Here is a 15,786-nt window from a genome sequence, read left to right as displayed (position 1 = left end):
GATGGTGGAGGTCCATAGAACTATAGTCCATCTCTACATGCAGAGGCTGGAAAACCTCCAGGTCCTCCTCCCCCAACCCCAGGCTGCAGCGAAGGGAGGGCTGGACAAGGCGGTCTGTGTCTGGGACCCCCTGGGTTTGTGTGGAGGTGGTGATTGAGGTTCCATGGTCTCGCATGGCCCCAGATGGACCTCTAGTGGTGGTGGAGGGTATAGCAGGACCTCTAGTGGTGGTGGTTGGTATAGCAGGACCTCTAGTGGTGGTGGTTGGTATAGCAGGCCCTCTAGTGGTGGTGGTTGGTATAGCAGGCCCTCTAGTGGTGGTGGAGGGTATAGCAGGCCCTCTAGTGGTGGTGGAGGGTATAGCAGGACCTCTAGTGGTGGTGGATGGTATAGCAGGACCTCTAGTGGTGGTGGATGGTATAGCAGGATCTCTAGTGGTGGTGGTTGGTATAGCAGGACCTCTAGTGGTGGTGGAGGGTACAGCAGGACCTCTAGTGGTGGTGGAGGGTATAGCAGGACCTCTAGTGGTGGTGGAGGGTACAGCAGGACCTCTAGTGGTGGTGGAGGGTACAGCAGGACCTCTAGTGGTGGTGGAGGGTATAGCAGGACCTCTAGTGGTGGTGGAGGGTACAGCAGGACCTCTAGTGGTGGTGGAGGGTATAGCAGGACCTCTAGTGGTGATGGAGGGTATAGCAGGACCTCTAGTGGTGGTGGAGGGTATAGCAGGACCTCTAGTGGTGGTGGTTGGTACAGCAGGTCCTCTGGTTAACCCTCCTGTTACATGAGAGAAGCATATTGACTGTGGAGTACGCTGGTCAATCATTGGTTGGCCTTCATCCACTGGCATGGCGGTACCTGAGAGTGGAAATGGTATCTGGTTAAGAATTCAAGAGAAAATAACATTCACACACAAAGCAGTGACTCTGTCCATTAAAAATATACATACTGTATACTATACAGACCTGATTATTCCCCCCAGTGTTAATCCCTCACAAAACTGACCCGGTCCTTTCCCCCAGTGTTAATCCCTCACTATACTGACCCGGTCCTTCCCCCCAGTGTTAAACCCTCACTATACTGACCCGGTCCTTCCCCCCCAGTGTTAAACCCTCACTATACTGACCCGGTCCTTCCCCCCAGTGTTAAACTCTCACTATACTGACCCGGTCCTTCCCCCCAGTGTTAAACCCTCACTATACTGACCCGGTCCTTCCCCCCAGTGTTAAACCCTCACTATACTGACCCGGTCCTTCCCCCCAGTGTTAATCCCTCACTATACTGACCTGGTCATTCCCCCCAGTGTTAAACCCTCACTATACTGACCCGGTCCTTCCCCCCAGTATTAATCCCTCACTATACTGACCCGGTCCTTCCCCCCAGTGTTAAACCCTCACTATACTGACCCGGTCCTTCCCCCCAGTGTTAAACCTTCACTATACTGACCCGGTCCTTCCCCCCAGTGTTAAACCCTCACTATACTGACCCGGTCCTTCCCCCCAGTGTTAAACCCTCACTATACTGACCCGGTCCTTCCCCCCAGTGTTAACCCCTCACTATACTGACCCGGTCCTTCCCCCCAGTGTTAAACCCTCACTATACTGACCCGGTCCTTCCCCCCAGTGTTAAACCCTCACTATACTGACCCGGTCCTTCCCCCCCAGTGTTAATCCCTCACTATACTGACCCGGTCCTTCCCCCCCAGTGTTAAACCCTCACTATACTGACCCGGTCCTTCCTCCCCAGTGTTAAACCCTCACTATACTGACCCGGTCCTTCCCCCCAGTGTTAAACCCTCACTATACTGACCCGGTCCTTCCCCCCAGTATTAATCCCTCACTATACTGACCCGGTCCTTCCCCCCCAGTGTTAAACCCTCACTATACTGACCCGGTCCTTCCCCCCAGTGTTAAACCCTCACTATACTGACCCGGTCCTTCCCCCCAGTATTAATCCCTCACTATACTGACCCGGTCCTTCCCCCCAGTGTTAAACCCTCACTATACTGACCCGGTCCTTCCCCCCAGTGTTAATCCCTCACTATACTGACCCGGTCCTTCCCCCCAGTGTTAAACCCTCACTATACTGACCCGGTCCTTCCCCCCAGTGTTAAACCCTCACTATACTGACCCGGTCCTTCCCCCCAGTGTTAAACCCTCACTATACTGACCCGGTCATTACCCCCAGTGTTAAACCCTCACTATACTGACCCGGTCATTACCCCCAGTGTTAAACCCTCACTATACTGACCCGGTCCTTCCCCCCAGTATTAAACCCTCACTATACTGACCCGGTCCTTCCCCCCAGTGTTAAACCCTCACTATACTGACCCGGTCATTACCCCCAGTGTTAAACCCTCACTATACTGACCCGGTCATTACCCCCAGTGTTAAACCCTCACTATACTGACCCGGTCCTTCCCCCCAGTATTAAACCCTCACTATACTGACCCGGTACTTCCCCCCAGTGTTAAACCCTCACTATACTGACCCGGTCCTTCCCGCCAGTGTTAAACCCTCACTATACTGACCCGGTCCTTCCCCCCCAGTGTTAAACCCTCACTATACTGACCCGGTCCTTCCCCCCAGTGTTAAACCCTCACTATACTGACCCGGTCATTACCCCCAGTGTTAAACCCTCACTATACTGACCCGGTCATTACCCCCAGTGTTAAACCCTCACTATACTGACCCGGTCCTTCCCCCCAGTGTTAAACCCTCACTATACTGACCCGGTCATTACCCCCAGTGTTAATCCCTCACTATACTGACCCGGTCATTACCCCCAGTGTTAATCCCTCACTATACTGAGTGCTCACCTGTCCTCTCCATACTGTAGCTGTCTCCCAGTCTTTGTCTCTTGCTGTAGATACCCTCTGTGTGTTTGATGTTGACCCCCCTGTCCACCACCGGGTCCACCTGGTGCTCTCGTGACCCCAGGATCTCTATGTTGAAGCGAGGGGGCACCGCGTCGTCCGAGCCTGGGGAGGAGAGAGAGAGAGAGAGAGAGGGAGGAACGGGTGAGTGGCTCGGAGAGGAAGGAGGACGCCCTGTGTCTCTCGCTCTTTCTGAGGATCATCGCTGTCGGACCTGGGACTCAACACCGCCTCTGTCTCTCTCGCACACTGGAACATGAATAATTAATTTTGTTCCTGTTACAAAAGACCAGCTGCTACCCGCCTGGGGGAGGAGAGGAGAGAGGGGCCAGAGGAGAGGAGGGGCCAGAGGAGAGAGGAGGGGCCAGAGAAGAGAGGAGGGGCCAGAGGAGAGAAGAGAGGAGGGGCCAGAGGAGAGAAGAGAGGAGGGGCCAGAGGAGAGGAGAGAGGAGGGGCCAGAGGAGAGGAGAGAGGAGAGAGGAGAGAGGAGGGGTCAGAGGAGAGGAGAAGGGGCCAGAGGAGAGGAGAGAGGAGGGGCCAGAGGAGAGGAGAAGGGGCCAGAGGAGAGGAGAGAGGAGGGGCCAGAGGAGGGGCCAGGCGGCTGCATCTATTACAGGACGATCTCAGTTAGCCTATAGGAATTCTCTAGACCAAGGGGATCATTCATTATTGAATGCCCTGGAATTCCTGTCAGTCTGTCAGTGTCACTATAGATAGTTTAAAAATGTCTAAATAATGTATTTGAACTAGCTAGATAAGAGATGTTGTACCTGGGTGGGAACTCTCCATGGTGGAGTCAGATCGTACGGGGGAAAGCCGTGGGTCCGTATGTGTCTGGGATATGTAGAACATCTCCTCACTGCCGTGTGGTTTATATGGCAACAGAACCGACAGCGCCGCCTGCCTAGACGGACCGGTACCAGTCAGCCTCTGGGGAGGTGTGAAGCATTGTGGGAAGGTGGAGGTTGCCGTTCCCGTGGTGATCTGAACTGAGGCGTCGGCCGTCTCATGCCCCTGTCTCCAAATTGGATCTCTGTTCTCCTGCGACCCCGTCTGATTGGCCCGAGCAGGCTCGGGGGTGTATCCTAGGCTCTCGTCTACGTCAACACTGCTGGAGACAGCAGAGGAGTGTCTGACAGGAGCAAAGGACAGAAGTCTCCGGGACCTCTCTTCAGCCCCTGTAGGACCAGGGGAGAGGGTGAGGTGGAGGTGGGAGACCTGACCCGTCCTGGTGGTCCCAGCTCCAGAGACCCAGTCTGCTCCAGAACCCATGATGGACCCAGGACGGCCTACGTCGGGGTGAGAACTGGAAATCTGCCCGTACATGCCTGGGGTTAGAGGGAGAGGAGCTGCAGAGTCGGGAGGACCAGCAATGTGGTTCTCTTGGTCTCTACCAGGCAGCTGGGTGGGAGAGAGACCGAGGAAGAGGGGAGAGAGGGAGACCGAGGAAGAGGGGAGAGAGGGAGACCGAGGAAGAGGGGAGAGAGGGAGACCGGGGAAGAGGGGGGGAAGAGGGAGACCGAGGAAGAGGGGAGAGAGGGAGACCGAGGAAGAGGGGAGAGAGGGAGACCGGGGAAGAGGGGAGAGAGGGAGACCGGGGAAGAGGGGAGAGAGCGAGACCGAGGAAGAGGGGGGGAAGAGGGAGACCGAGGAAGAGGGGAGAGAGCGAGGAAGAGGGGAGAGAGCGAGGAAGAGGGGAGAGAGGGAGACCGAGGAAGAGGGGAGAGAGGGAGACCGAGGAAGAGGGGAGAGAGGGAGACCGGGGAAGAGGGGAGAGAGCGAGGAAGACGGGAGAGAGCGAGGAAGAGGGGAGAGAGCGAGGAAGAGGGGAGAGAGGGAGACCGAGGAAGAGGGGAGAGAGGGAGACCGAGGAAGAGGGGAGAGAGGGAGACCGAGGAAGAGGGGAGAGAGGGAGACCGAGGAAGAGGGGAGAGAGCGAGACCGGGGAAGAGGGGAGAGAGCGAGACCGGGGAAGAGGGGAGAGAGCGAGGAAGAGGGGGGAGAGGGAGAGAGAGTGTGACAGTGTTAGTGTCCAGAGGACATTCCTTTTCTTAAACACCAGGTCATCTGAATTGTGAATAACAGTGTCAGTCTATAACAGTCTATAACAGTGTTAGTCTATAGCAGTGTCAGTCTATAACAGTGTCAGTCTATAACAGTGTCAGTCTATAACAGTGTCAGTCTATAACAGTGTCAGTCTATAACAGTGTCAGTCTATAACAGTGTCAGTCTATAACAGTCTATAACAGTGTTAGTCTATAGCAGTGTCAGTCTATAACAGTGTCAGTCTATAACAGTGTCAGTCTATAACAGTGTCAGTCTATAACAGTGTCAGTCTATAACAGTGTTAGTCTATAACAGTCTATAACAGTGTTAGTCTATAACAGTGTCAGTCTATAACAGTGTCAGTCTATAACAGTGTCAGTCTATAACAGTGTCAGTCTATAACAGTGTCAGTCTATAACAGTGTCAGTCTATAACAGTGTCAGTCTATAACAGTGTCAGTCTATAACAGTGTTAGTCTATAACAGTGTTAGTCTATAACAGTGTTAGTCTATAACAGTGTCAGTCTATAACAGTGTCAGTCTATAACAGTGTCAGTCTATAACAGTGTCAGTCTATAACAGTGTCAGTCTATAACAGTGTCAGTCTATAACAGATCTGAGTCTGAATAACAGTGTCAGTCTATAACAGTGTCAGTCTATAACAGTGTCAGTCTATAACAGTGTCAGTCTGTAACAGTGTCAGTCTATAACAGATCTGAGTGTGAATAACAGTGCAAGTTCTTTAGTCAGTACGCGGTAAAGATAGATTCAGCTGGGTTTCTACCTGCTCCTGTCCCGGCTCCTGGCCCGGCTCCTGTCCCGGCTCCTGGCCCGGCTCCTGGCCCAGGCGTGTCTTTCTGTCTCTGGGGTACAGACTGCTGCTGTTGGCCTGTGATCCAGTCATGGTGGTTGGGTCTCTGGACATGGAGCAGTGTGTCGAGGTGGTGGTGCTCTCCCTCTCCTGCTGCTGGGGCCGTGTCTGAGGTAGCCACCCCTGCACTGTTGGTTGGGAGACCCCTTCTAAGGTGAACCGGGACACCTGTAGAGGCTCGGGGAGGGGGGAGCGGCGGGAGGTGGCAATGGTGATGGAGGTGAGGGGTGGAGGGTGCGTTCTAGGGAGGACGTATAACCCCTCTCGGAGGGCGATCTGTCTGACCCGGCCCTCTAGGTCCTGCCTTAGAGGGGTACGCAGCTCAACGCTGTCGTCAAACGGGTTCCTGCTCAGCTGCTGTAGCTGGTGGGACAGACAGTCCTCTGCTGCCCTCAGGGCCCTGAACTGCTGGTGCTCCCCACCCAACTGCTCCTCAGGCTGGGGTAGGGAGGGAGGCTGGCCACCTGGACCTACAAGGCTGGACGCAGTACTGCTGTCCGTGTCCATGCTCCTCTGGCTCTGAACGAATGGAGAAAGAACCAGAATCAACTGACCAGAAAGAACCAGAATCAACTGACCAGAAAGAACCAGAATCAACTGACCAGAAAGAACCAGTTTCAACTGACCAGAAAGAACCAGTTTCAACTGACCAGAAAGAACCAGTTTCAACTGACCAGAAAGAACCAGTTTCAACTGACCAGAAAGAACCAGAATCAACTGACCAGAAAGAACCAGAATCAACTGACCAGAAAGAACCAGAATCAACTGACCAGAAAGAACCAGAATCAACTGACCAGAAAGAACCAGAATCAACTGACCAGAAAGAACCAGAATCAACTGACCAGAAAGAACCAGAATCAACTGACCAGAAAGAACCAGAATCAACTGACCAGAAAGAACCAGAATCAACTGACCAGAAAGAACCAGTTTCAACTGACCAGAAAGAACCAGAATCAACTGACCAGAAAGAACCAGAATCAACTGACCAGAAAAATAAAAAGTGACATTAACTCTTAAACATTTCTCCCAAATCCAAGACTGAACTGCTGTTGGCTTCTTTTATGAATTACATCGCAAATAAAGTAGAAAGGAAAAGATCTGTAGAAGGCTTGTCTACACACCACACCATTGAACAGCATGCTGGAGAGGACACAGGTCCCAAAACACCACAACCATCCCACCACTACAAACTCCATGCTGCCTCCTACTGCAGTGGAGCCATGACATCAACTTTTTCTGCATAAGTACAGTGAAATGCCTTTCTTGCTTGCTCTTTCCCAACAATGCAGTAATCAATATCACTGCCAATTCCATACTTACAATGTGCAGGGATACTGGAGTGATATGTGTAGGGGTAGGCTTGTATAGGTAAGTAGAAGTCAAGGCAGGACAAAGTAGAAGGCAGGGCAGATAGTCTGTAAATAGTTAACAAAATGGCTACACAGACTATGTCCTGGGGGGATAAAAGCTGTTCAGGAGCCTGTTGGTGTCAGACTTGTTGCTCCAGTACCGCTTTCCCCCCCTCCCCCTAGAATCCAGTTGCCCCCCCCCCTCCCCCTAGGATCCAGTTGACCCCCCTCCCCACAGGATCCAGTTGCCCCCCCCCTCCCCCATAGGAACCAGTTGCCCCCCCTCCCCCTAGGATCCAGTTGCCCCCCCCCCTCCCCCACAGGATCCAGTTGCCCCCCCCCCCCTCCCCCTAGGATCCAGTTGCCCCCCCCTCCCCCTAGGATCCAGTTGCCCCCCCTCCCCCTAGGATCCAGTTGCGCCCCCTCCCCCTAGGATCCAGTTGCCCCCCCCTCCCCCTAGAATCCAGTTGCGCCCCCTCCCCCCCCCTAGGATCCAGTTGCCCCCCTCCCCCTAGAATCCAGTTGCCCCCCCTCCCCCTAGGATCCAGTTCCCCCCCCTCCCCCTAGGATCCAGTTGCCCCCCCTCCCCCTAGAATCCAGTTGCCCCCCCCCCTCCCCCTAGGATCCAGTTGCCCCCCCTCGCCCTAGGATCCAGTTGCCCCCCCCTCCCCCTAGGATCCAGTTGCCCCCCCTCCCCCTAGGATCCAGTTGCCCACCCTCCCCCTAGAATCCAGTTGCGCCCCCTCCCCCTAGGATCCAGTTGCCCCCCCCTCCCCCTAGGATCCAGTTGCCCCCCCTCCCCCTAGAATCCAGTTGCGCCCCCTCCCCCTAGGATCCAGTTGTCCCCTCCTCCCCCTAGGATCCAGTTGCCCCCCCCCCTCCCCCTAGGATCCAGTTGCCCCCCCTCCCCCTAGAATCCAGTTGCGCCCCCTCCCCCTAGGATCCAGTTGCCCCCCCCTCCCCCTAGGATCCAGTTGCCCCCCCTCCCCCTAGGATCCATTTGCCCCCCCTCCCCCTAGGATCCAGTTTCCCCCCCCCCTCCCCCTAGAATCCAGTTGCGCCCCCCCTCCCCCTAGAATCCAGTTGCGCCCCCTCCCCCTAGGATCCAGTTGCCCCCCCCTCCCCCTAGGATCCAGTTGACCCCCTCCCCCTAGGATCCAGTTGCCCCCCACTCCCCCTAGAATCCAGTTGCGCCCCCCCTCCCCCTAGAATCCAGTTGCGCCCCCTCCCCCTAGGATCCAGTTGCCCCCCCTCCCCCTAGGATCCAGTTGCCACCCCTCCCCCTAGAATCCAGTTGCGCCCCCTCCCCCCACAGGATCCAGTTGCCCCCCCTCCCCACAGGATCCAGTTGCGCCCCCCCTCCCCCTAGGATCCAGTTGCCCCCCCCCCCCCCTAGGATCCAGTTGCCCCCCCCCCCCCCCCCTAGGATCCAGTTGCCCCCCCCCCTCCCCCTAGGATCCAGTTGCCCCCCCCCCCCCTAGGATCCAGTTGCCCCCCTCCCCCTAGGATCCAGTTGCCCCCCCTCCCCCTAGGATCCAGTTGCCCCCCTCCCCCTAGGATCCAGTTGCCCCCCTCCCCCTAGGATCCAGTTGCCCCCCCCCCCTAGGATCCAGTTGCCCCCCTCCCCCCAGGATCCAGTTGCCCCCCCCCCCCTAGGATCCAGTTGCCCCCCTCCCCCTAGGATCCAGTTGCCCCCCCCCCCCTCCCCACAGGATCCAGTGCCCCCCCCTCCCCCTAGGATCCAGTGCCCCCCCCCCCCTAGGATCCAGTTGCCCCCCTCCCCCTAGGATCCAGCTGCATAGGGAGGTGTTCAGTCCCAGGGTCACAAGCTTAGTGACGAGCTTGGAGGGGACTGGGGTTGAACGCTAAGCTGTAGTCAATGAACAGCATTGTCACATAGGTATTCAGCTTATCTAGGTGGGTGAGGGAATTGTGGAGTGCAATTGATATTGCGTTGTCTATGGATCTGCTGGGGGCCGTATGCAAATTGGAGTGGAGTCAGGAGTCAGGGATGGTAGAGTTAATGTGTGCCATAACCAGCCTTTCAAAGGACTTCATGATTACAGATGTGAGTGCTACAGGGTGGGAGTCATTATGGCAGGTAGCCTCAAGAGTTCATGGGAACAGGAGTGATGGTGGTCAGCTTGAGACATGTGGGCATTACAGACTGGGACGAGGAGAGGTTGAAAATAACAGTCAATAGGCCTGCCAGCTGTTCTGCGCATGCTCTGAGAACTCGCCCCGGAATACAGTCCGGCCCCGCGACCTTAGGACTTGACTGAGAGTGAGTTAACCCAGTCCTCTGGGTCAGCGGGTGCCCTGATGCACGGCTCTGTGTTGTTTTTGTCGGATGTAAAATGCAGTGAGTTGGTCTGGTAGAGAGGCATCGTTGGGCAGATCACAGTTGGGTCTTCCTTTTGTAATCCGTAATGGACTGTAGCCCCTTGCCACATGCGGCGGACGTCAGAGCCTGGGTAGTATGATTACACCTTGTTCCTATATCGTCCTTTTGTTGTTTGATGGCTCTGCAGAGGTCGGAGTGGGACTTCTTGTACTTGTTCCTGTCCTCAGCCGTAGCCTCCAGGGTTGTCTGTGATAGCTCTGTGTGTGGTAACCCTGTCCTTTAGCTTAGCACCAACCTCTGTGTTAATCCAGAGCTTTTGATTGGGTTAAGCAGCGAACCCTCACTGTGGGGACGACGTCGGCGATGAATTTCCTTATGAAGGCGGTTTCGGAGGGGGTTAGCTCGTCGACGCTATTGACGGAGCCCCAGAACATATTCCAAATAGCACTAGCAAAGCAGTCCTGTAGCATAACCTCTGATTCTCATTACCGTTTCTCAACCGAGTCACGGGTATATTCTGGTTTTTAGCTTCTGCTTCTATTGACGGAGTCCCAGAACATATTCTAGTCAGACCTAGCAAAGCAGTCCTGTAGCATAGCCTCCGATTCAGAGGACCATTTCTCAATGGAGCGGGTACTTCCTGTTTGAGCATCTTCTACTTGTAGACAGGAAGCAGGAGTATAGAATCATGGGGGGGGGATAAGGGAGGGCCTTTAACGCTTGCGTGTGAGTAGAGTAAGAGTGGTCTTTATCGCCCCTAGTGGCAAAGGAGACGTGTTGATGGGAGTCGGGCATTACGTGTCTGAATTAAAAAGCAGCCATGGATTCCTGCTTGTTCATAGCCTCGTACAGTTTGTTAAGTTCCAGCTTGTTGTGGTTGTCCTGAGGTGGAATATCTACAGCAGTCTTGATAACAAATAAACTCTCTCTGGAGGTAGATGGGTCTGCATTTAACAATCAGGTATTCCAAGACGGGTGAACAATGGGTAGAGACTTACACTAGAGTCAACACACCGTTTGCTGTTGATGAAGAGACATACCCCTCCCCCTCTTGATTTCCGTGAATCTAAATGGCCTGTCCGCTCGGTGAATGGAGAATCCATCGAGTTGGATAGCCACGAGGAGTATCTTGTCCGAAAACCAAGTTTCAGAAAAGCAGAGAATATTGCAATTACGAGAGTCCCGTTGGTAGCAAATCCACGGTCAGAGGTCATCCATTTTATTTATTATCAGGTGATAAGAATGAGAGATAAAATATGGCCGCTTTTCCCGTCGCTTTAATCTCGCCAGGATTCCCCTCTGCTGCTTCTTTTTAGCAGGCATTTCCTCTTGGGTAGCCCGAAAATTGCGTCGCGAATTACACAAAGAGCCCAGGGCAGATGAGTCGAAGCAGAAATTGAGGTCAATAACTGCCGATCTGATCAAAAAGTCATTGTCGAACATAAGAAATGATAGCCGATACATTTCGTGCAAAAAACAAAGTCAAGATAAATGTCAAAAGAATCCCAAAATAGCAAAGTGGGTTGGAGCTAGCAAGATGGCAGCCATACAGTACGGCACCATCTTCCTTCTCATAATGGAGAAAAGCAAGTAGCAAACTGCTTAGATTAGGATTGCAACATTCCTGTATCTTTACCAAAACTCACTGGTTTTCTAGAAATCCTGGTTTGAATATTCCTGGAATTAGGTAGTGAATAAACAGGAAATCCAGGAATCGTACAACTAGGATTGGTGGAAAACCTGGGATTTTTATTTCAGTTACCAAAAATGTTCAACCTTAGAAAGGATAGTTAACAGGTTTGTAAACAACATTCTTTTAGAACCGCCACACCCAGCCATTCCATGTGTTTGATCTATTCCCGGAGATAGCGCACATAATCAACTCATTATCAAGCCCTTGACAAGGTGGATAAGGTGAGCTAGTTCAGGACTACAGCTCATTATCAAGCCCTTGACAAGGTGAATAAGGTGAGCTAGTTCAGGACTACTGCTCATTATCAAGCCCTTGACAAGGTGGATAAGGTGAGCTAGTTCAGGACTACATCTCATTATCAAGCCCTTGACAAGGTGAATAAGATGAGCTAGTTCAGGACTACTGCTCATTATCAAGCCCTTGACAAGGTGAATAAGGTGAGCTAGTTCAGGACTACTGCTCATTATCAAGCTCTTGACAAGGTGAATAAGGTGAGCTAGTTCAGGACTACTGCTCATTATCAAGCCCTTGACAAGGTGAATAAGGTGAGCTAGTTCAGGACTACAGCTCATTATCAAGCCCTTGACAAGGTGGATAAGGTGAGCTAGTTCAGGACTACAGCTCATTATCAAGCCCTTGACAAGGTGAATAAGGTGAGCTAGTTCAGGACTACTGCTCATTATCAAGCCCTTGACAAGGTGGATAAGGTGAGCTAGTTCAGGACTACATCTCATTATCAAGCCCTTGACAAGGTGAATAAGATGAGCTAGTTCAGGACTACTGCTCATTATCAAGCCCTTGACAAGGTGAATAAGGTGAGCTAGTTCAGGACTACTGCTCATTATCAAGCTCTTGACAAGGTGAATAAGGTGAGCTAGTTCAGGACTACTGCTCATTATCAAGCCCTTGACAAGGTGAATAAGGTGAGCTAGTTCAGGACTACAACTCATTATCAAGCCCTTGACAAGGTGGATAAGGTGAGCTAGTTCAGGACTACAACAAAATCGAGAAATGTCTAAAACCTGCTTAGATGCTAGGATAGGCTAGTCGGTGTAACAGGTTGGTAAACAGATTTCTTGGAACATCACACCATGCCATGCCTGAGACTGACACACCTCACAGTTACCTTTACCCACCACACCTGGCCAGTCCAAAGAGAGGAGGCTAGCATCAAAATGAGACAACATTCACATGGTTTAAAACAGAGAGTGAGGAAGTTGAGCCTATACATTTGGTGTTGAGGAGTGATTCCTGATAGTACCTTTAGTGTGTGTTTGGTATTGAGTGACGATGATAGTATCTTTAGTGGGTGTTTGGTATTGAGTGACTATGACAGTACCTTTAGTGGGTGTTTGGTAGTGAGTGACTATGACAGTACCTTTAGTGGGTGTTTGGTAGTGAGTGACTATGACAGTACCTTTAGTGGGTGTTTGGTATTGAGTGACTATGACAGTACCTTTAGTGGGTGTTTAAAGAGTATCTCTCTCTTGATCTCTTCTATGCGTTGTCTATCCTCCGTGTTGAGCTCCAGAGTTTCACACTGCTGCCCCAACACCTTCATCCTCAGCCACTCTGGGGGTTTGACACAATCAGGGCACGTTGGGAACAAACATCAACATGTATGTTATAACCTGGGGATGATCTTTAATTAGCTTTCAAACATTAAATCTACCAAGTTTCAATACCGGGAATAATTCATATTTATCCAGAGTGTCCCGGGTGGGACAGTGGTGGGAAAAAGTACCCAATTATCATACTTGAGTAAACGTAAAGATACCTTAATAGAAAATGACTCAAGTAAAAGTGAAAGTCACCCAATAAAATCCTACTTGAAAGAAAAGTAAAAAACGTATTTGGTTTTAAATATACTTAAGTATTTAAAAGTAAATGTAATTGCTAAAATTTACCTAAGTATCAAAAGTAAAAGTAGGCTAAAAATCTTTTCAAATTTCTTATATTAAGCAAACCAGACGGCACCATTGTCTTGTTTTGTTTAATTTACAGATAACCAGGGGCACTCTCCAACACCCCATTTACAGATAACTAGGGGCACTCTCCAACACCCCATTTACAGATAGACAGGGGCACTCTCCAACACCCCATTTACAGATAACTAGGGGCACTCTCCAACACCCCATTTACAGATAGACAGGGGCACTCTCCAACACCCCATTTACAGATAACCAGGGGCACTCTCCAACACCCCATTTACAGAAAACTAGGGGCACTCTCCAACACCCCATTTACAGATAGACAGGGGCACTCTCCAACACTCCATTTACAGATAGACAGGGGCACTCTCCAACACTCCATTTACAGATAGACAGGGGCACTCTCCAACACCCCATTTACAGATAGACAGGGGCACTCTCCAACACTCCATTTACAGATAGACAGGGGCACTCTCCAACACTCCATTTACAGATAGACAGGGGCACTCTCCAACACCCCATTTACAGATAGACAGGGGCACTCTCCAACACTCCATTTACAGATAGACAGGGGCACTCTCCAGCACTCCATTTACAGATAACCAGGGGCACTCTCCAACACTCCATTTACAGATAGACAGGGGCACTCTCCAACACTCCATTTACAGATAGCCAGGGGCACTCTCCAACACCCCATTTACAGATAGACAGGGGCACTCTCCAACACTCCATTTACAGATAGACAGGGGTACTCTCCAACACTCCATTTACAGATAGCCAGGGGCACTCTCCAACACTCCATTTACAGATAGACAGGGGCACTCTCCAACACCCCATTTACAGATAGACAGGGGCACTCTCCAACACTCCATTTACAGATAACCAGGGGCACTCTCCAACACTCCATTTACAGATAGACAGGGGCACTCTCCAACACCCCATTTACAGATAGACAGGGGCACTCTCCAACACTCCATTTACAGATAGACAGGGGCACTCTCCAACACTCCATTTACAGATAGACAGGGGCAAACTCCAACACTCCATTTACAGATAGCCAGGGGCACTCTCCAACACTCCATTTACAGATAGACAGGGGCACTCTCCAACACCCCATTTACAGATAGCCAGGGGCACTCTCCAACACTCAATTTACAGATAACCAGGGGCACTCTCCAACACTCCATTTACAGATAGACAGGGGCACTCTCCAACACTCCATTTACAGATAGACAGGGGCACTCTCCAACACCCCATTTACAGATAGACAGGGGCACTCTCCAACACTCCATTTACAGATAGCCAGGGGCACTCTCCAACACTCCATTTACAGATAGACAGGGACACTCTCCAACACTCCATTTACAGATAGACAGGGGCACTCTCCAACACTCCATTTACAGATAGACAGGGGCACTCTCCAACACCCCATTTACAGATAACCAGGGGCACTCTCCAACACTCCATTTACAGATAGACAGGGGCACTCTCCAACACTCCATTTACAGATAGCCAGGGGCACTCTCCAACACTCCATTTACAGATAGACAGGGGCACTCTCCAACACCCCATTTACAGATAGACAGGGGCACTCTCCAACACTCCATTTACAGATAGACAGGGGCACTCTCCAGCACTCCATTTACAGATAACCAGGGGCACTCTCCAACACTCCATTTACAGATAGACAGGGGCACTCTCCAACACTCCATTTACAGATAGACAGGGGCACTCTCCAGCACTCCATTTACAGATAACCAGGGGCACTCTCCAACACTCCATTTACAGATAGACAGGGGCACTCTCCGACACTCCATTTACAGATAGCCAGGGGCACTCTCCGACACCCCATTTACAGATAGACAGGGGCACTCTCCAACACCCCATTTACAGATAGACAGGGGCACTCTCCAACACTCCATTTACAGATAGACAGGGGCACTCTCCAACACTCCATTTACAGATAGACAGGGGCACTCTCCAACACTCCATTTACAGATAGCCAGGGGCACTCTCCAACACTCCATTTACAGATAGACAGGGGCACTCTCCAACACTCCATTTACAGATAGACAGGGGCACTCTCCAACACCCCATTTACAGATAGACAGGGGCACTCTCCAGCACTCCATTTACAGATAACCAGGGGCACTCTCCAACACTCCATTTACAGATAGACAGGGGCACTCTCCAACACTCCATTTACAGATAGACAGGGGCACTCTCCAACACTCCATTTACAGATAACCAGGGGCACTCTCCAACACTCCATTTACAGATAACTAGGGGCACTCTCCAACACTGTGTTTAGAGAGTCCACCAGATCAGAGGCAATAGGGATGACTGGGATGTTATTTTGAGTGTGTGAATTAGACCATTTTCCTGTCCTGATAAAGCATTCAACATGTACTTTTGGGTTTCAGGGAAAATGTATGGAGTGAAAAGTACTTCATTTTCTTTAGGAATGTAGTGAAGTAAAAATTGTCAACAAAAATAAATAGTAAAGTACAGATACCCATAAAAACTACTTAAGTAGTACTTTCAAGTATTTTTACTGAAGTACTTTACACCACTGCCTGGGAAATAAAGGCAAAAATCGTAATTGCCCGTTTAAAGTGTTTAAAACCCCCAACATGGTCACTAAGCCAGGGTTCTCCCCAAAAAAGAGGGCGCTACGCCAC

The 15,786-nt window shown here is 51.4% G+C and overlaps 1 protein-coding gene across 4 annotated transcripts in view; it reads right to left on the bottom strand.

Moving 5' to 3' along the window:
• The window catches only part of alms1 (ALMS1 centrosome and basal body associated protein), a 55,090-nt gene that overhangs the window by 17,565 nt on the left and 21,739 nt on the right, over positions 1-15,786 (bottom strand). For all 4 annotated transcript variants that reach the window (XM_071382217.1, XM_071382219.1, XM_071382221.1 and 1 more), the window contains exons 9-13: positions 12,631-12,746; positions 5,702-6,307; positions 3,643-4,273; positions 2,816-2,977; positions 1-855 (exon numbers count right to left, since the gene is read on the bottom strand). The exon at positions 1-855 is cut by the window's left edge. In XM_071382217.1, the coding sequence (XP_071238318.1) occupies positions 1-855; positions 2,816-2,977; positions 3,643-4,273; positions 5,702-6,307; positions 12,631-12,746 (2,370 nt within the window). The remainder of the gene's footprint in view (positions 856-2,815; positions 2,978-3,642; positions 4,274-5,701; positions 6,308-12,630; positions 12,747-15,786) is intronic.

Source organism: Salvelinus alpinus, chromosome 34 (genome assembly GCF_045679555.1).
Source record: "Salvelinus alpinus chromosome 34, SLU_Salpinus.1, whole genome shotgun sequence".
In the NCBI taxonomy this organism is placed as follows: Eukaryota; Metazoa; Chordata; class Actinopteri; order Salmoniformes; family Salmonidae; genus Salvelinus; species Salvelinus alpinus.
The sequence above is the reverse complement of the archived record's forward strand: the minus strand, read 5'-3'. Positions and strand labels throughout refer to the sequence as shown.